The sequence below is a fragment of the Hyaena hyaena genome, unplaced genomic scaffold (assembly GCF_003009895.1).
Source record: "Hyaena hyaena isolate Hyena2069 unplaced genomic scaffold, ASM300989v1 scaffold_990, whole genome shotgun sequence".
Lineage (NCBI taxonomy): Eukaryota > Metazoa > Chordata > Mammalia > Carnivora > Hyaenidae > Hyaena > Hyaena hyaena.
In genome coordinates, this window is record NW_024081616.1 from 59,033 (window position 1) to 80,404 (window position 21,372).

Genomic DNA, 21,372 nt, shown 5'->3' on the forward strand with positions numbered 1-21,372 from the left:
GATGACTACTTCCTTTCTCTGAGTCTTGTTCTTGATGGTACGAGTTCTATCTTTTTTTTTTTCTTTTTCCTCTGAAAATTGTTTATGAAATAAATATTCCAAATATAACTATCTATAAGTCTATAATCCCTTTACCAAAAACGTCAGGGTCACAGATGTTGCCAAATGCAGAATTTTGGAAGATTTTAAAAAATGAACCACATTGAGAATGATATCCCATATATTATATGGAATCCGGGTAGCAGCCTGCAATTGAGTGCATCTATATTCCTGCAGCAACCTGAGTGAATATGAACATAAAGAAAGACAGACTCGCATCCGATCAGTTCATATGGTGCCACCAAATTTGTTTCAGAAAACCTCCCTCTTTTCAGAGTTCTTAGGATTTCAGAACTGCAGAGGAGAGGGTTGTGGATTTGAATATACTATAGCAACAGGCCTTGGGAAAAACAGTTCTGGGAATAGGAAACTGTTAGCACCTCATCATTTTGGAGTAAGGCCTATGCTCTGTCTGAGCCCTGCCATTTAAATATGAGCATGTGGACATGGTAGATGTTTAAAAATCCAAGAAGTGTACCTCTAAAAAGACCAGAGAAAGAGCCATCATATTGGGCATATGGAAGAGTTTGTCTGGATATTAAAGTAGTATTTAGCAGAATTAAATAAAGTTATGAATAAACAGTAAGGTCATTTAATTTTGAAGTATTTTATTATCTTTTTTCTCATTTCTTTTATTCTTAGTTTGAAAAGAAAATCTACCCCTGGCTTACATGTGAGTTTGGTTGGACATATGTTCTCAGGAAGTAGACCACATACCAGTAGAGCCATGTTCATTATCATCTGTGAAATAAGACAAGGGGAATCAAAACGAGTTGAAGAATTGATAATATCATATCTCACTGTCCTTTCTTTTAGCATGTTGTGAACATGTGGATATATTTAAAAGTTCCCTTATAAAAAAAAAATAAAATAAATAAAATAAAAAAAAATAAAAGTTCCCTTTACGTTGGATAATATCAAAGACAGATCCAATTGACTGTGTATAATAGGCTATTTCAAAGTAATGAACGAACTGGACTAGTGCTTTCTCGCAAAATAAAGAATTCAGAAAGAAAAATAGATCTTTATTCTTAAATCCTCCTCCCTTCTCAATTAATTAGACTTTGTTGGTGAAAGGAAGTTAAGAAATTCAGCATTAGCCTGATTATATCATGAATGTAAAATGAGCAGGGCAAATAATGGGCTCTATACTCTTTCAAACAAGTTAAATAAGTCCATAATAGCCCACCAGTTGTGTAAACACTATTTCACTATACTTGTAAAAGAAATATTGACTTACCTGTTAACTAAAATTATCCTGGCATGCTTCAACTAAGCTTATTAGTAATTCTTGTGGTGCACATGAATGTTTTTAGTTGTGGACTTTTATCAAAGATTAAAGAATTAGGAAATCATCCATTTAGCAAGCCCAGAAGGTAGACACGTACCAGATTGCACTTTACCAGAATCGATTTTAAGAACTTGCAATCAAACAGTCTGAGAAGTAATAAGTGATTGAAATTCTGGCATGAGAAATTGTATTACATACCAGCTCATTAACACTGAGATGCCTTCCAAAATCATAAATAAGGATATTTCACCCAGACACAGTGCTAAATGAGTCTACTTTAGCCTATTAACTTTACTATCACAAGTAAGGGTACTGCTGTTTTGCTCTGACACCTCACCAGCATGCATTCCTGAGTTGTCAAGAGAAAATAGAAAAGAATATATTTAAAAGGAAAAATCTTGAATATATAGTTGCTCCTACTCTTCACCATAAAAAACCAACATTCTCTACTCCAATTGGGTCCACTGCAGTACTAAAGATTATACTTTTCTTTAAAAAAAAAAAAAAGATATGTGATGAGTTGCCTGGCTGGTTCAGTAGGCAGAGCATGCATCTCTTGATCTCAGAGTTGTAAGTTCGAGCCCCACATTGAGTATAGAGATTAATTAAAAATAAAATTTTTCAAAAACAAAAATTAAAAAGTACACAAATTTCTTTCTCAGGGAAATGAGAGTAAACCCAAGATCTTATCCAGTTTAAGTCTCTCTCTACATATATACACGTTGGGGAGTGGATGGTCAGAATTCCCAAGGGATTTGGAAAATAACTGAAAGTCATAAGACTCCAGTTAGAATTTTAGTTCTGTGACTGACTTACTGGTCACTGTTTGGAAAACCACTTACACTGCCTTTCCTTAAACTTGGAGTCAGAACAATATCTATTTCATAAGGTTTTATGAGGACCCAGTAAAAGCATATGAAGGTGTAAAAGGCTCAATCAATGTTGATGGTCATTAGGACGCAATTTGAGAACCTGATCCTATAAATTAAAATGGCATTTGCCACAAAACAGAGAGACTACTGCTCAGTGTCCTTACTAAAATGTTTTAATCTCCCGGTGTTCAAGGAATCTGACTTGCTGTATTTTCATCTTTATTAGTTAAGATAAAGTGACTAACATACATGCATTCAGGCAATAAAATTACCATTAGCCAAATCATTCTTATTTTCAATCTACATGATTTTCTATCTTTTAAGACCTATAAGGCCTTGGGAGTTCCTCAGGTCACTCCTAAATGTTCATGCTTCCTGTGCTTTCAGGTTTTTACTGAGCATTCTTGCTCATAAGTGATCACAACTAAAACCTCAAGCAAAGCAAAACAAAATTGATTGATTCATCAGTTTGGAGGTGATGGGTAGAAACCGTCTTATGACGAGGTGTTTAAAAGATGACTCTAGAGGGGCGCCTAGGTGGTTCAGTTGGTTAAGCGCCAGACTTCAGCTCAGGTCACGATCTCACAGTTCATAGGTTCAAGCCCCTCCTTGGCCTCTGTGTTGACAGCTCAGTGCCTGGAGCCTGCTTTGCTTTCTGTGTCTCCCTCTCTCTGCCCCTCTCCCACTGGCCCTCTGTCTCTCTCAAAAATAAACAAACATTTAAAAAAATTAAAGATGACCCTAGGATTTTGCTTCTCTCTTTGCTAATGTTCATAATATCTGTGAGTTTTCTCTATAGCAGAATGGCAGCGCCCCTGACTCCAAATTTCCTTGTTCTTACAGCTCAAGAAGCCAGAGAAGATCTTCTCACCCCAGGGTATATGACAATCCCCCAAACAGATTCAGACTGCTTTGCTTGGGTCGTACATCTGCCCAGGGGGCAGAGCATATAATAGATAGCCCCACCAGAACTACTTCAAGTTTGGGAGGTAGTTTCCCAAGGAGAAGTGTGGAGTGTTCCCTACCAAAATGAGAGAGGAGAAGCATTGGGCATGCACATAGATGATAGATAGATAGATAGATAGATAGATAGATAGATAGATAGATACTCATGATACCTGGCTTCATGCAGCACAGTTGTCTGTTCCCATTTAATTGAATCAGAAATTCTGCTCTACATGAATTTATTAACAAGCTTCAATTCCTGAAAGAAAAGGAAAAGGCACTAACACAGGTTGAAAGTCTACTCTGCTCTCGACCAATCCAGACATTTTCACATTTAGAACAACACTGGAGAATAATTATCCCCCTTTTACGGAGAAGGTAACTGAGACTCAGGCGGGCTCTTTCTGTGCCTCTGATCAAATAGCCTAAAACTGGCAGAACTTACATTCAGATCTGGTTCTGCCTGATTCACTCTGCAACTAAAGTGTTATGCTCTTTTCAGCAACCCTGAAGCCACAGAAGTATTGCCAAAAGTTTTGAGGCAGATGGTGGACACAACCCTATTTGGATGCCTGTGCTGATAAATCGACCCATCAGTAAATATTTGTGAGGTTTGGGGTCACTACTGTGAGCTTCAGCCCTACAGGTAAAGATAAGACACATGGCCCAGGCCCTGCCTCCAGCGTTGTTACAATAAAGTTGGCAAAACAAAACAAATATGCTTTCAAGAAAACTTCAGAACTAAGTTTTGTGGTATTTAGAACATACTGTTCAGTGAGACTCATCTTCCACAGGATTCGTGCTCAGTCTGTGGTCCTCTTTGGACTACAAGCTCTGTGAGGTTGCCGCCGCATCGTGATAGTTGGTCGACAAATACTTGTTGCCTGATGATGAATGCAGACTAAGGTCACGCATGGGAGGTTCACAGAAAGAATATGTCTTGTGTTGCACGTACAAAGTAAGTAATCTGGGGAGAGAAAAAAAAGTGGGAAGGAAAATAGGTAATTAGTAGGCATTCTATGCATGTGGAAGGAATGGCTAGAGAAAGAAGAATAATGCAAGAATAAGCAAAGTGTTGGTAGGGAATGTGGTGTGAACAGGGCCAAGTGAAAAAGCAGTCCGGGACTGATACCCAGAAACCAGGGTTAACTCTCGGTTTTCAGCAGCCACTCACTGTCAAACCTCCCAAAATCTGGGGGGCCACAGTTCCTTTATTTGCAAAATGAGGAGGATGGAGTTTAAAATTCTTAGCCACCCTGTCCCTCCGTCTAATGCAGAGAATTACAAACTTGCTAATGATGGGAGTCACCCAAGAAAAGAACATGTTCAGAATACTGATTTAGGGCTAAGTACCTATATTATCATAAACGTTCCACAGGTGATCAGCCAGCTTTGAGGGTCATTCCTTCAGTGAAAGAGGGTGGATATACCCGACAAAAAAGAAAAATAGCTTCCCAGTTGGAAAATTCAGAAGTTTATATGAGAAATTTGGCGGGAAAGGCTAAGTAGAAGAATACTGAGAGGCCTTGAGAGCTAAGAGGGTTTTCCACCTTCACGAAGCAAGGAGGCATTGGTGCCCCAGAGTGAAAAGTGTGCATTTTTATGATTTGATGTGACCGGCTTGGGCTGTCACCTCTTTCAGCCACTCTCTCGGGTCTGGAGATGTTCGACTTGTTGCTACTGAGGCCCTCACTCCAAGAAAGCCGCAAGTCCTTTTTCTCCTTTCTCCTGCAGGTTTACTGTAACACACTTGCTGAGGTGTGTGAGAACACACATTTTGCACTGGTACTCGGTAGCGTTCTCGAGCCCAGTCAGCGCCTCTCACCTGCGGGGACTGCACTTCGAGAACTGGGGCACTTGGGAAGAAAGGGCCCCTGAGCAAAAGCAAAGAGCCATCTGTCTGTCTGGTCGGGGCATTGTCTTATCAAAGGTGACTTCCGGGGGATCCAAATCAGTTTGAAAAATAGCCACTTCGACTTCTCACCCCAAGAGTTAGGAAGGCAGTATTGCAGCACTTGCTCATAAGCCGTATTTATTTAGCCATTAACCCGGCACTTTGATTTTAGGGCAAAAGCGAGCTACACTGTGTGCCCTGAGGTAAGGATCTAAAAGGCCACCCATCGTTCGCCCGGGAATGCCTGCCTCCTTACCCTGATAACTTCAGCTGTTTTTTCTGGATTGAATTTTAGCCTCCCCCCCCCCCCCCATTCACTCCATGCGTTGCATCCATTATTAGAAGTGGTCTTGGAGGAAGCGTGCAGCATCCTTCGGTCCCTGAGCGTCTGTGTCCCTCAGGCAGGTCCCTTTCTACTCTCGGGGCCGGGTCACCGAGACGCTTAAGAGAATGAAGGTGTGGGGTCCCCTGGCCCTCCCACGGTGCCGAGCGCCGGAATGCGCCCCGCGGCGGCCAAGCCCTAGCGCCGGGAACCCGCCTGCACCTCGCGCCGCCAGCCTCCTCCCGGCCCGGGAGCGGGAAAGGAGGGAGGGGGCCGGAGGAGGGAAAGTGCGGCCGAGCGGGGGGTGCCTGGGAAGCCGGGCTGCGCTGACGTCACTGGGCGCGCAATTCGGCCCGGAGCGCTTTAAAAAACAAGCGTGCGAGCGGAGATGCTGCTCCACACAGAGCAGGGCGCCTGCAGCAGCAACGCTCTCTGCCCCTGCAGCGCCTGCAGCCAGGGCCGCTCCGGAGGCCCGCGCGGCTGCAGCGGGCACCTCCCGGCCCCGCGGCGCTTCTCCTCGGCGCCCCCGCCGTGGGGCAGGAGCGCGGCGCCCGGCGCTGCGGGCGCCCTGTGAGCCGCAGAGGCCCGCGGCGACCCGGACGCTGCCCTCCCACCGCGCCGCGTTCGCGGCCCCCCGCCGGGGCACCATGGGCACCTCCCGGGTCGGCGTGCTCCTGTCCTTGCCGGTCCTGCTGCAGCTGGCGGCCGGGGGCGGCTCGCCAAGACCCGGCGCGCTGCTGCGGGGGTGCCCCGCGCACTGTCAGTGCGAGCCCGACGGCAGGATGCTGCTCAGGGTGGACTGCTCGGACCTGGGGCTCTCGGAGCTGCCCTCCAACCTCAGCGTCTTCACCTCCTACCTGTAAGTGCGCCCTGCTCAGCTCCGGGAAGGGGGCAATCGGGCGAAGGGAGGCTAGCCCCAGACCGGCCTGGGGGTCTGGAGGGGGCGGACTAGTTTGCAGAGGGCGTCTGGGACCGACGTGTTTGGGCCCCCTGGGAAATGAACGTGTCTCGGGGGAGCACGGGCGCACTTTGTAAGGGCCCGCGGAGAAACCGCTTGGTGTCCAAGCCGCGGAAAGCGCCAGTGCGTCGCAGCTTCCCGGTCCAGCTCTAGGCAGGTCGCAGGTCGAAGTCTTCCCAGCGTAGGCATTTGCCTGCTCTGTGGGCATTTGCGCCCCTGAGCCTGGACCGTCAGGGCGGGCTGCCCGGGCGATCCCTGCCCCAACCTCCCCTCCGCGCCCTGGCGCGTTCCACCAAGACGTGTAAAAAGTTGCCCCAAAGGAGAACTGCAACTTGCCCAGCCCCAGGAACTTGCTCTGCATCCCTTTCACGGGCGTGTGATGTAACCTTTTTCTTTTCTTTCTTTCTTTCTTTTTTTCTTTTTTAATGAAGTGATTAAAATGTGGCAACCACAAACCCTGATTAGAGCTGCCAGAACGTTATCTTTACCTTTGGCTGCCCGAGCCGCCCTTTGAAGTGCCCGCGGCCACGGTGTAATCTTTAACCATCTCCTCCTCCCGGGGAGGAAAAGGGAAGTGGGCCGAAGGCGGCGGGGAGGGTAAACAGCGGCGCCGACACCCCAGAGGAGACCCAAAGCTCTGGGTCGTCCCTCGGGGATCCTCCCACACACCCCCTCCCCGCCCCCACCACAGCCACAGGAGCCCCAACCGCGAAGACCGGGCAGCAGCTCAGTCCGCAACTTTGTCTCTGGGAAACTCAGGCCCGAAGGATAACAGGTGGTTGGGTAGATGAAGTGACCCGGGAGGAACCCGATTCTTGGGAACAAGGCGACTACTCCCCTCAAATCCAAGAGACAAATGCGGCGCGGTTCCTTCGGGCGGAGAGACTAGGGTCGGAGCCACTCTGAAAAAAGGGCACTCGTGGTCACAAGGTGACACGTGTAGGTTTTAATTCGAATCACTGAGGTGAGCCCACCCCACGCCCACGCAATCCGGGTTTCGGCTTCTCTCACGTACCTTGGCGGGACGGGTTGGAATGTTTGTGAACTCGCTCTTCCCTCTGTTTAGCTGTTTTCTGGAGAAAAGAAACATGAAGAGGCTTGCACAGCGCCTTCCACTAGATAATTCTTTTTCCCGAGACAGAATGAGAAAAAAAATTAATTTGCTTTAATATTGCATTGAGAAGAAATACTGGATTTTAGTATTAGCAGAGAGCAGTGCCCTTCTCATCCTACCATATAAAACTATTTGGGGCGCTTTTCTTTACTTGAGAGGATGGTAAGTTTTTTTGTTTCCCAGCCGGTTTCCCTTCAATTGCACTCATTGCATCTGGTCGTGATATTTTACACGGATGGAAATGACCATTCTCCAAGACTTCACATCTACAGCTGTCTGTGCTGCAAAGTGAAATGCTCATCCCTCGTCTCTGGTTTAAATGCTAAACTCATTGTTTCAAGGATCCCGTGGTCTTCTATGTAGGGACTTTTTGCGAGTAGTTTGGCAACTACACTTAAGAGTCTGGGACTATCCTTCCCCATCACCCTGAGGAAATCGATTATATGCAAGGGAGGTGTGCAATCCCCCCCAAACACTTAACTATTTAAATCATGCACTTGTTATAAAGCATGTTTAAGAATACAGAAAATAAATTTATGAGCAGTGTCAGGATGCTTTTTTTCTCCCACTTGAAAGAATGAACATTTGTTAGGCTTCTGTTACTTAAAGTTGGCATCAAATGCTGTTTCAAATTATTTCCCGCATACCTCAAATGCATTTAACTGTGTCCTGCATGTGTCAGATCTTCCTGCTACTGTTCCTTATCTATCATTATAGATAGCCCCTTGGAGTTAAGATACTATTAGGAAGTTAAATTATCATCTTTTTCTCCTGCTGTTTGATGACAGCCTGTACTCTGGCCTAAGGGGAAATTTTCTCAGTGCCCTATGAAATATTAATCCCAAAGCGTCTGAAAAGTGTCACAGCGAACGTTAAATACCTGCTTCTCATGGCTAACATGTCAGACAAAATGAGTGCTAAATGTGGAAATGAGTCCTGACATAAATAGCCAAACTGATGTTCTTCATAATGTGCGATTTCAGAATTTGGTCTCCTTTAGAGCACAAAATGTCAGAGCCACGGGGTGCCCTTTCTTCGTTAGGTGAGGGGTTTAGGGGTTTTTTGGGTTTTGTTTTTACAACCACAGGAACTCTGTGCAGACGTTAAGGGTAGATGGTGCCCTCTTTTGGTTACACCTAGAATTACCTGATCATTTCTGCCTTCACGTACACACTCATAACCTAAAAGAGAAATTTTTATTTACTCATATTCAAATAAAAAAGCATGTATTGTAATGGTTTACTTATTCTAAGAAGTAATTTCCCCCTGCTCTTGAAAGAGACCACTGAGTTGTAGCCCCTTACCCCTGGGGCCCCATGGTAATTAAGCTTTGGCGAGAACATGGAAGTCTGCCAGGACTGATGTGGGTAAAAACCCAGACTACTGTCTTCTATTGTTTGTAGCAGGTTATCACAATTTATTTGAGTCGAAATATTATCTGTTAATCTTCCTCCTCTCCCCGCAAAAGAACAAGCATTTAATTTTCTTCAAACAGATTGATGATGGCAAGTTGCAGCTATAAACATTTGGCAAATGGACTTGCCATAATCTGGTGGTAGCTGGCTAGTTAGACTCATAGGTAAAGAAAGTTTCCTAACTCTCTTCATATAAGGCAAGAGCTATTTATGTGCAGTTTTATAATCTTCTTTCCCTAGAAAAGCTCAGTCCTATAAGCCAGTCTAAACATTAATATTAATTCTCCTTTCTTACTGAACTGCATTCCCCACTAGATCTGCAACTGGACCACCGAACATTCTGGAAACATCTCTGTCTTAATCTCTCTCTCTCTTTCTCTCTTTATCTCTTTCTCTCTCTCTTGGAGTTGTGTTGGGCTCTGATGTCACAAAATAATAAATAGGCTAATAAAGCTCACTCTGCATAAGATGAGGAAAACACTAAGGTTGACATAAAAGCAGGCAATGATTGTTCACAATGTTTAATACAACACAACCTACCAGTAGTGATCTGTCAGAAATAAAGTAGCTCTAACATATAATCTTATTATAGGGAAACTATTTTAATGCATGAAACGTGGACATTTTTTGCTAACTGGGTCTTAAAAGTAAGTTCCCTTATGCTACTTAGATGTGTCTTTCATCCAGTTGGTGTGGCATCCACGTAGAAAACTAAATCCGTATGAACATCCTAATATAGTTTTAGTATAGGAAATATACTTTTCTTTATTGATCTAGAACAGACATTTTAATTTTTAAATGAAAACTGAGTTTTTCCCTGCTGTTGCTTAAAGACATGAACATTTCATCCACAAGCAAATTCATGTCACATGCACTAAAGGAACCGGGAGAATGATTTTTTTTTTAAATTTTCGTATAGTTTGCTTACTTTTCCATATGTAACTTTATAACAAAATTTAATTTTACACATAGTTAGCAAAACTGGAATTAATAAAAACTGATCAAAAACCTCAATTATAACTAATTAAGTATGGCCCTGGTGTCATACATATGTTTTAAGCATTTAAGATGCAGTTTCAAAATTAAAGAATATTGTTAGAATCTTCTTTGAAATGGCTTAATATATTTCTGCTTCTCTTCAAGCAAAGAAAAGTATTTTAAATCAAGGAAAGTGTCTATAGTTTAGAAATGGTTACAAAAGCCATTAACTGTTTTAACGGTCTTAATATTTAGATCAGTTGCAAAATTTACACAGTTTGCTCTACAGACTGCTTTCAAAATTCGTTGCAAATATAATGATGTCAATGAATATTTCAATTTAGAGAAGTTCTTTATTTTTCCCCAGGATTCCTAGGATTGTTTTAGTAGTGTTTTTGTTATGGGGGCAATTACTGAAACTAATTGACGAAATGATTCCGAGTGATTTTTTTAAGTACTTGTTCTGATTCAAAAAATTTTGTGGTGTAGACTTAAAATAAATATTTTATTGAATATGATCAACATGTGCATGGCAGAGTTTGTGTGACAAGAATGAATTTTTACATATAAGAAATATGATCTTCAATCAGAGACTTAATCTTTTTTCTCCTTATGCGTTTTCTTCAAAGTAAAGGAGTTCTGATAGCAATCACAAACAAATTAGAAGATGGAATTAAAAAGGAAAGCCTTTGTAGTTCAATAAAATTCTGCTTTGATAATGGAATCATTCCCACTTGGATGTGTTTAAAGAAGTTCAGAAACTCTAAGCTGGTCTATGATTTCTCATAGTTAACTTTTTATCTGAATGGTTTGACTTTTTTTTTTCCCATTTCCGAGACATCTAAGTGTCAAAGGCATAGAAATAGTATCCATGTAAGCAAGTAACCCAATAAAGCTGTCATATAATTAAAGACGTTGCAGGATATTTGTAATTTAATAACTGATACCTCATATCTACCTACCTTAGTAAAGCATTTTTCTATATTTTCCTATTAAACTCATACATTTAAGTCATTTTAGCTATAAATTGAAGTATGTTCCCAATTAACCCAAATCATATGCCATAAGATAGAAATGAAAAACAGTAGTGAACTCTGCATTGAGCAATTTTGTGAAGTAATTTTTTGTTTTTGTTCGGTTATTTATATGAATTTAGAATAATGTTAAATGGCACATTGCCTTGTAAACACCCCACAAGCGGATATTTCTGGAAAATTGAATTCGTGAACAAGCGAATTCCTTCCTATGAGATTCAACCTCTTCACTTCTGTTGCAATGTTTTCTTTTATGAAGTCTCATTTTATAGTAGAAAGATGAATCAGACTGGCATCAGAGCCACAACTGCTATACCACGTACGAAAGAAAACAAGCTGATTATCTAGTCCTGTTGCTGTTTTTGCTGTATCTTAGCAGAATTTCATTTGTTAAGTGTACCCATGAGTTCTAACCTGCTGCAACTTTTTTATTCCCACATCTGTCAGCTTCAAGCCACATTTTTATTCACTCGTTATAGATTCCAACTACACTCTTGGTTTCACCCAGGAACTCATTTTCTATCGGAAAGGGAGAGATTTCATAGCCTATAAGGCAGAATTTTTCATAACAGTTTTCATAATTCAAAATTAACTTTGTTCTCCAGAGGTAGGAAGCAAGGCCCATTCTTGAAACCCCTGGCATTTTCTCCTACCTTTCCCAGGTAATTTTTTTTTTATTACATTGATCGAGGCCAGTGGAAATGCCTTATTTGAAATTGGTAGGTAGAAGAACATTAATCATTTGGTCTCAAGAGATAGAATTCTATTATCTAGTGGCAATGCTAAAAGACTGTTAACAGGGTGTTGGCATTGGTTGGAGAACTGTATAAAAGAGGCTTCGGAAGCCAGACTCCTTCCTCATACCTTCCTATAGTTAGTACCTCCGTTCTAAATGTTTAAGTCTGGGATTGGAGAAGCAGAAATTTACTGTGAAAGGTTGCAGAGGAACCAGCCCTGTCCATGAAACCATCTGTCTGCCTTACGGTCAGGTGGAAGAACATTCTAGGATGTGATGATGAATTCTATTTCTTTCAGGGTTTATCGACCTCACTAGACTGTGAGCTCCTCCAGGATAGGAAAGTTCCCACTTTGTAACCCGAGTGATCACACCCAGTGCCTGACATTTAAGGGATGTTCAGGAAATATTTACACTGTTGAGCCGAATCGGCTGAACCAGCTGCTGAAATCCCAGCGGCTAATTATCAGTCGGAGAACAACTACTTGTCCGCAAGTAACGGGACAACAGAGGGCTTTCCGCAGTTATGGCCCAGCCCCACTTGAAAAAAAAATTGTTTCCAGCTTAAATGATGCAATGACCTGTAAATTTGAACAAACACACCATAATTTACATATCAAAATTACTTTATTATAATAACAGCTGACATTTATATTGTTCCTCCTGAGTACTAGGCATTATGCTAAGTACTTTACTCATTCATAGGCCCCACAAACACCCTATGACACAAGTATTCTCATCATCCCTAACTGGTGGGCCTACCTGCTTATTGCAAGGGTATTTACTTTGTTCAACATGTTTGGGGGCCTCTCTGAAATTATCTTCAGGGCCAGTTTGCCAGAAACAGAGGAAAACCAGCCTTCTAATTTACAGTTATGCTTCACAGTAATGGTAATTGGTGCTGAAATATTCCAGCACATTTTTTTTTTCAGGAGGAACACAATTTATGAAGCTCTAATACAGAAACATGCCTTCAAGGAACGGGGCTATGCAGTTTTTTAATTTTCGGTAAAATGAGAATTACATTATGTAGCTTCCAGCCAATATTTTAAGTTTAGTAGATATCTTTTCATATGTCCATTTTGTTACTACCACAGAAACCATTTCTCTTATCTCCAAGCCAAAGATAAATTGTGGCAGCTGCCTAAGTATCATAAAGAGTGATCAACTGACTAGTAATCTTCCAAGTAAAAATAAAACTTCTTTTTTTTGTCTATGACCAGATCTATATGTCAAATAAAATAGCTGAATTCTTCAGAACTATTTCTCAATTCAGAGAGACATGAACTTTCTTAATAAGCAAATTTTATGAGTTCATTTTCACTTTAAAACCAATAAGATGAATTGCTGTCATAAAGGTTGCCATATATCATTTGATTCAGAATAGAGATTATGTCAAAGTTTTACCTACTCTATCTACTGTCTGTAAACTATGCATGGTTTAATGGTTGGGCCAGTGATACAGACTTCTGCATAAATTAGAAATCTGAATAAATCATTGAAAAGTTCCCTCCTTCCAACAAAGAAAACCTCTTCCTAAACTATCCATCCTATTTCTTCAGTCTTTCATTTCATTTGCTGCTGTAAACCTGATGTGTGTTAATCATTTATGGTATTACAAAGTCAACATGAGAAACCAATAGCTGGCCAATTAAATTAATTATAGGATGTATTCAGTATAAAAAGAACCTCATCAAGTAAGAATTGATGTTTAGAAAATGTACAATACATTGGGATATGATCTCTAAAATCTAAAACGCCACTCTCAACTCTAGTTTTCTGTTAACATTAACAACTGAAAATTTCCAAGTGTCTCATTTTTAATGTATACACATTTAGTTTCTGCATTCATTTTATCCTCCTTGCCTTCAGAAGGAGTTTGGCTTCATCTTCTAAAGAGGACTGTGGTCGTCAGGGGGGAAGAAAGCAGTCTCTGTCATGCACACACTCACACACACAGCATCAACATACCAATAAGAAGCGGTTCCTTTAGTGCCACTTGCTGGGTGGAAGGGATACATAACGTGGACATGGCATGACAGGGGAGAGCCGACTCTTTCAAGGGGAGAGATGAGGAGCTGGCTGTGTGAAGGCACCTTCGGTTTAGTTCAGAAGCTGAAATGCAGAAGACAATTGTCCTGGCAAAGGGAGCCCAACTCCAGCTGAGAACGCGTGCACTGAGCTGACCTTCCTCGTCAGCCTGCCAGCTGAGATTAAGCTTTCCTCAAGTGGTCCCTTGTTAGCCCAGCCTTTTCCCCGGCGTTGCTCATCTTTCACGACTGGAAGCCAAGTGTTTCAAACTGTTACTCGATTTTGCAGCCAAATTCCTTTATTTCCTCCTTCCTCCTCCTCCTTTTCTCCCTCACACATTCACACACACACACACACACACACACACACACAGTGATGGCTAACCTTACATTCGTGCCATCCTTTCCAAAGTCTACACTCGGAAAAGAACGTAAGAATTTTTATGTTTCACTAAAAAACTGGTAAATATTTTTGTGCTTCTTTTTGTTTTCTCGAAACCTTGATTAAGTAGAACAGGGACCTCTACAAAAGATGTCTATTTGCAAAAATAACCTGCCTTTGATCAAAAAACCCACAAAAGTGTACTTCTCAGGAAAGTAGAAAAACCACACATGATCTCAAGTGGAAAAAATATAAAGAATTTGCTGAATTTTTAACCTTAGTACATAACAAAGATATTATTTTAAAGTTGGTTGGTTAATGTGGGCTGTGTTAGAAATTTCATTGTGTTGTGTTTGGGTTTACCCAATGTTATTTTAATGAGTTTATTGGTTCAACACACAAAACACCACATGGCACTTGAAGTTTTCAGGTTATAAATTTTCTTGTGAGGCACTTACTTGGAGGAACTCTGTTACATAATCAATTGGTCTTTAAGTCTATCAGCACAAAATAACCTCTCACTTTTTGTATACATATACAGTGAAGATGATTTGGTTATAAAAACCAAATAAAATTTTCCATGGAAGGAGCTACATTCTTCAATCATCTATTTTGTATATATATTGAGACTTTTGCAATAAACATTTATTTCACCATGTTTGTTGAATGAATCTACAGAATGAGTTTGGAGTCTTCTAGTTAAGACTGAAATAAGAAATCTTTATTTTCTCTTCAAACTTCCTTTCCCGAAGGGCCCCTTAGCAGACACGCCTGCATTTGGCCTTAGACCTACTCAATAATTGTTGTCAACTGCCCAACAGAGTAAAGCCTAGAAAAAACAAATGCCAAGAGAGGTGGAAAGACTAAATGAGGAAATCTGCCACCCAAAAAACAGTGCAGGCAGAACGGAGAGACTGGGAGGCCTCCATGAGGCATGGGACACACATGGTCCACTTCTCCTGTGTCTCTTTTTATCCTTCTCCATCCCCTGATTCCAGATAGTATCAGAGGACTGGAAGCGTGTATTTTCCTTATCTCAAACCCTCCTCCCCACCCTCCCCCCCCCACCTAGGGCTTCAAACAACAAGATGAAGGGAAGTTTAGAAAGAAGAGTCTTCGGGATTAAAGTATCAACTCTAAGTGCACTGAAATTGGGGTCTTTGATTTTAACTCGGGGGAAGCCGCATCACTATTCCCGGGTGGGAGGCCTTCACTCACAGCGGCCCTCTCTCCTCGGCAGCTGTTGGCTCAGGCAACGGAGGAAGTTCAAGATCTTTTTTCATTCAGTCTTCAAGCTCGGGTAGCAAAAGGAAATCCTAGTTAAACCAGATTCTCCCAGGGTGCAAGCATATCTCATTTGAAGATCTCAAAAGTTTTAGCAACATGATTAACCAACAGCAAGTTTCCACCTTCCACCTTACAGCTGCTGGCCATCCAGCATAAAGTCCACTTCCCCAGGGTCTTATAATCATGAGAAGTGTTAGGTGGATATGGTCTGGTCCCGGATGACTATTAGATAGTAATTTGAAGCCCCCTTTTACCTTAGCTATAGAAACTCCTCAGAACATAGCTTATTGTATATTGGGAAAAAAGGCTAATTTTGATAGATGTACATTAATTACAATAAAACCAATTCAGAACTTGAGCTAATAGCCAGCTACATTTAGAGTAAGTTCCACTATAAAGAACTAAGGGGGCACCTGGGTGGCTCAGTCGGTTGAGTATCCAACTTTGGCTCAGATCATGATCTCGCAGTCCATGAGTTCAAGCCCTGTGTCGGGCTCTGTGCTGACGGCTGAGAGCCTGGAGCCTGTTTCGGATTCTTGTCTCCTTCTCTTTCTCTGCCCCTCCCCTGCTTGCACTCTGTCTCTGTCTCTGTCTCTCTCTCTCAAGCATAAATAAACATCAAAAAGAAATTTTAAAAAAAGAACTAAGGATAATCTTTTATGCACAAATTACCAGAAGGACTAAGCTGTATTACCTAAGTTCACATTACACAGTGCAAAACTGAAATTTAATCATGATTGCTAGAGCATTACCCTAATTGCCCAAATAAACAGAATTAAAGTCACTTAGATGGGTTGCAGAGGTTTCTGATGAGCCAAAAGCTGTGTCTCTACCCAGGGGATTTAGAATGTAAAGGACCTTGGAGTTCACCTAATCCAACCCCTTCATTTCACAGATGATGAAATTCATGCTCATAAGAGGTAAATGGAATTCCCGAAAGCCACATGACTGGCAAAGATGGAACTGGAACCCAGGTCTCCTGAAAACCCCAGATGAGTGTTCCTTCTTGTCACTTTTTTGTTCCAATGCCAGATACTCAAGTGAATTCTAAAATCCCCAGTTACTTTTCTAGATGTGGCCACATATCCTGTTGCTTATGCATATTGTATACATAAATTTTTCTGTCTGAACTTTGACCTTTTCATCTTTTGGGGGCCCATTGTAAATGCAGATACAGTGTCTATCACCTAAAAATCTGCAAAACAGAAGGAAACAGTCAGACCTGGTTTGAGGAATAAATAAATAATTTCCCATATTTCTGATCATAGTAGCTAAACATGTGTTTATTATCATTTGAATTTCATCTGTGACTTTAATTTGACCAAGTTTCGGTTGTCTTTGTGTCTCTTGTATGTGCTCCCTTTCTCATCCAGCACTGAGGCTGCATTAGTTCAGGCTCTTGTTGCCGTTTGTGCGGATCACTGCAGCAGTCTCCTATCTTGGTTTACAAAGACCCTCAAGACACACACATTCTCTACCACCACACTAGTTGGTCCAAGATGCAACTCTGGTCATGCCTCTCTTATAGTCAATCCTTCAGTGGTTTCGCATGATTTCGTGAGGAAGTTTCATATCTCAGTTAACCCGCAAAGTAAGCTTCTCTTGCCTCATTCCTCACCCACAAACTCTGCTGCCAGTTCCACTGCCTAGCCCCTCATGCTGTCTTCTCCAGCCACATTAAACTACACCTACGACTTCCGTGTTTCATTCCTCCAGGGGTCCGTTCACATATGTGAGTGTCTGCTTGGAATGCCTTTCTTCTTTTTCATTTTGCTGAACTCTATGAGTCTTTCCACAATCAGTTCAACCATTACCTCCTCTGGAAAGCCTTCTGTGACCCACCACTACAGAAACCTCTATCTGATGCTTCCACATCGTGATGAGCCCACCTCTGTCATAGAACTCATCACACTTGATTACCATACTTGATCTGCTTGTCTGTTTTCATTTCCTGGACTATGTATACCCCTTGAATTGTAGATTCTCTTGGACCAAAGAAGAAAGAGTCTTCCTGGGACTTAGATCTGACACAGAATCCCATGTACTTTTTTCCCCCCAGCATCCCTGTGTATTCATCGTGTTTTATAATTTCTGCATTTTGTAATGCTTTGCTCTCTTGGGGACTTGCTGACCCAGGAGAGACTGCCTCTCTTGGGGCAATCTAAAATTCCTAAAAATAGCCGTGACTCTCACGCTAGTGTGCCTTTCACATCCAAGCCAATGAATGCAAAGCCCACACCCTCACCACCTTCATTATTGGGCTCCTACAGGGCTTTTGCAGTCTAGGTCAGTATTGCCTATCTTAATCACACAGGGCCAGGTACCAGACCACTCCCATGGCCCCTGCACCACAGAACCTGCTGAAATTATTTAAATTAATCAATTCCTAGCCTGCTTACCCCATCCCTTCCTTCACGTGGAAACCACGATAAAACTTCTTGCCCGTGCTTTCTTCTCTCTCCTTCTTCCTGCTAACTGACCCTGTGCTCACCCATGTGGTCCCACATGGCCTTATGTGCCCCTACTCTTGGGAACTGTAAGAAACTATCTTTTCACTAACAATTGTCTCCTAATCTATTGGCCATACCATACCTAAATAACATTAAAACCTATATTTTATTTTTTTAAGTTTTTTCATTTTTATTTATTTATTTATTTGGGTTTTGTGTGTGTGTGTGTGTGTGTGTGTGTGTGTGAAAGATAGAGAGCAAGTGGGGGAGGAGCAGAGAGAGAGAGAGAGAGAGAGACAAAATCCCAAGCAAGCTGGGCATGATCAGCGCAGGGCCCAGTTCAGGGCTCAAAACTCACAAACTGTGACTTCATGACCTGAGCAGAAGTCAAGAGTCGGATGCTTAACCTTTTGAGCTACTCAGGTGCCCCTAAAACCTAGATTTTAAAACACCTTCTCTCCATGCATGCCTGTGTCAGGGCCCATTCAAAGGACAGTCAGTACCATTTCCTCTCCTTGGGGGCACTCACCTTCCTGTTCCCCTAAACTCTACAGAAAACCTGCACTTTTCCACATCTAAAATATAGGGCACCATTTTTTTGTCCATCAAATGTGTAACAGAAACTGAAATAAACTGATCATCTCGGTCTTATAACGTGATAGAGGAAGGTCCTTTCCTCCAAATGTGGCAGACTGCAACATTTGTAAACTCCCAAGAAAGAAAGAGACAAAAAAAAAAAAAAAAAACAATTCAGAAAGTGCTCTTAACACTTTTACCCCCAATTTCTCATTTGACCCTCATAACAGACAGTAAAATAGTTACTATTACCCCTACTTTAGAAATGAGAACATCCTTGACAAAGATCACAGACCTATCTTAAGTAACCTTGGCAGGCTACTCTGTGTCTCAGTTTCTCATCTGTAAAATGGCAATAATTAATGATATCCACCTCACTGGAATGTTGTGAAGATTGCTAAGATACTGCATGTAAAGCACTTTTACACAGTACTTCCTATGTGGAGCATGCATTAAATGTTAAGTGCTATTGTCTTTGTTAGTGATGAAATAACAGTTGTTAAAACACTACACCCATGTTTTTCAAATATAGTGTGGCCTCTTATTGGTATTCTCCAAAATAGCTAAATTCATTGCCCTAAAACTTTACAATTCTCATTAAATGGAATTTTTAATGTTAAAAACAAGGGGAGAACATCAGGGAGGTACCTACTGGGCAAAAGAACAGGGAAGCAAAAAGGGGCAGCTTCAAATGAGTAGTGTATCACCCAGCACTTGTTAAGTAGAAAGATTCTTTCATCTCTGATCCTTGGTATCAAGTAGCTAGAAGCTTCTGTGTGCTGATTGAAGTCTCATATTTTCACATGGGTACCTAGCATTTCGTAGACACTGCACAGGCCTCCAGGGTGCTTGATGACTGAGTAAATGCTTTGTTACAGATCGAAGTCCGTGCTTCACATGCGATTCAATGAGTAGCCCACACTTTGTGGTCCTGGGCTTAAATTGTTTTCCTGCTCTCATTTTCATCTCACCCATCCCCATGATTTTTCCGGAGTATGTAGGCAAAATTCAGTTTGGTACCTGCCTGAGCTATCAGAAGCCCCATCTCAGCAGCTGACCTGCTGTAGCATCAGACAAGAGATAATGGATTTAGGAGGGCAGAGAGGACATAGGGAATCCAGCCTTTCTCAGAGCCAGTGATGCACCCAGGAAAACTAAAAATGTGTTTGATTTTTAAAATATATTAACAGCTGAACAAATAATTCTACTCTAAGGGAAAATAAAACGTGTATAAGGAATAGGTTTATGTCCATCTCCTGAAAACACCTTCAAAGGAGTCGAATTTTCATGAGGAATTTCGGTAGCTGTCTTTGATAAAGAAGCAGTTAGTTAAATACAATTGCAGGAAGGATCTTTGCAGGCAGTGATGACAACGAGACTAAAATTATTTCCTGGAGAATAATAGATACTGATGACTTGAAATTGTTAGGGGGAGGGGATTCAAAGTTAAATAGAGGGTCAAAGTATCACTCAGGCTTGTCTTTGAGCAGGGGGCCTTGGAATTAGGCCCAATGATCCCCAGCAGAGAAGAGAGATGGGTGGGCGGTTATTGGACCAGACAGCCTTTTAATTCTGCTGGATGAGCCCTGTGTCCCCATCTCTTCAGATTCTCTACAACCTCCTGCAGAAGAGGCAAGCTGCTTCACCCATGACCAATGAAATCAAGAGAGCAGGTCTGAAAAGGACAAGGAAAATCTCCCCTATAGGAGCACTTTCATATCTTACTACATGTGAAAAGATGATTCTGGAATTCTCCAAGTGCCTACTGAATTAGTAAAGTTAGGAAGCTGATTTATTTTACAGCCCTAAAGCCAAAACTGAAGGAACGTTCAGGCAGACATCTATTACATGTTACCCAGCAGCACAGATCGGACAAGTGGGATCTCTCGGATGAGCTTTCTTAAGTCATTTAAACAATCACCAAACCAGGCTGAATCAGAAGGCAGCAAAACTCAAACAATTTCCAATGAAGAGTCAGAAGTGTCTCCCTCAGGCAAAGTAAAATTCTCCAGGTGCAGAGGGGATAAGAGAAAAGTGACAACCCAGAAGAGACGGTGGCAAATAAGAAAAGGATAAAGAAGTGTTAAGAAACACTCAAAGGTGAGGTGAACTGCAGAATAGAGAGAAGCATGAAGCATGAGGACAGGCTGCCAAGATGACATAGACCCTGGCTGCTATCTCCTGGGGGGAGTTGGTGCACCCAACCGGTAGACATCAGTCTCAGGGCATCTACGTGCACACTCACACATACTGCTCATGCGTGCACGTGATGGCGGCATATCTCAGCATTTACATGTGGAAGAAATGGAAACTCATTTTGGAAACAACCTCAAAATCTCTGAACACCTATCTACACTAGCTGTAGGATGATAAGGCAACTGGCATCCTCCTAAGAGATGAGAAATAATTAACACTATAGTGCGACAAAACAAAGCAAACGTGCAGAGGAGCAGTGTGCTGGATTAGCATCTAGTCCATGATTCTCAAATTGTCTGCACATTAGCTCCATCTGGATTCTAATATAAACCCCCTCTAGGCCTAGATCCCACACCATACCGACTCAATCAGCATCTCTGGGGGGACGAAGCTAGGCATCAGAGTGACTTTTTACTCCCCAAGGCAAATGCAACATGCAGTCAAGTTTTGAGAACCATTGAACTAGATCTAGCTACCCCACTAATCAGCATCTGACAAGATGCATAAACTCCTTGCCTCAGTTTTCACATCTGTAAAATAGGAGAGGGGAGCACATGCTCTGAGGTCTCTCCAATTCTCTATGAATCTATCAGCCTGACATTTGCGTGTGTTGTGCTGGGACAGGTGTAGCAAGATTGCAGAAAATGGAAGGTTTCTACACACCCACACCCACACCCATTTTGTGCAGCAAATCTGGGAGCATTGTTTACTCTCCTGCAGTGAGCATTACTTAAAATGACTTTATTTGTTTTGCAGTTTAGAGGGCCTCTGTAGGTAGCCTCAGGAGCCCATT

General features: G+C 42.0%; 1 protein-coding gene across 3 annotated transcripts in view; it reads left to right on the plus strand.

Annotated features, from left to right (window-relative positions):
* The first annotated feature begins 6,070 nt into the window (after positions 1-6,070).
* LGR5 (leucine rich repeat containing G protein-coupled receptor 5) overlaps positions 6,071-21,372 on the plus strand; it is a 130,123-nt gene continuing 114,821 nt past the window's right edge. For all 3 annotated transcript variants that reach the window (XM_039221429.1, XM_039221430.1, XM_039221431.1), the window contains exon 1: positions 6,071-6,282. In XM_039221429.1, the coding sequence (XP_039077360.1) occupies positions 6,071-6,282 (212 nt within the window). The remainder of the gene's footprint in view (positions 6,283-21,372) is intronic.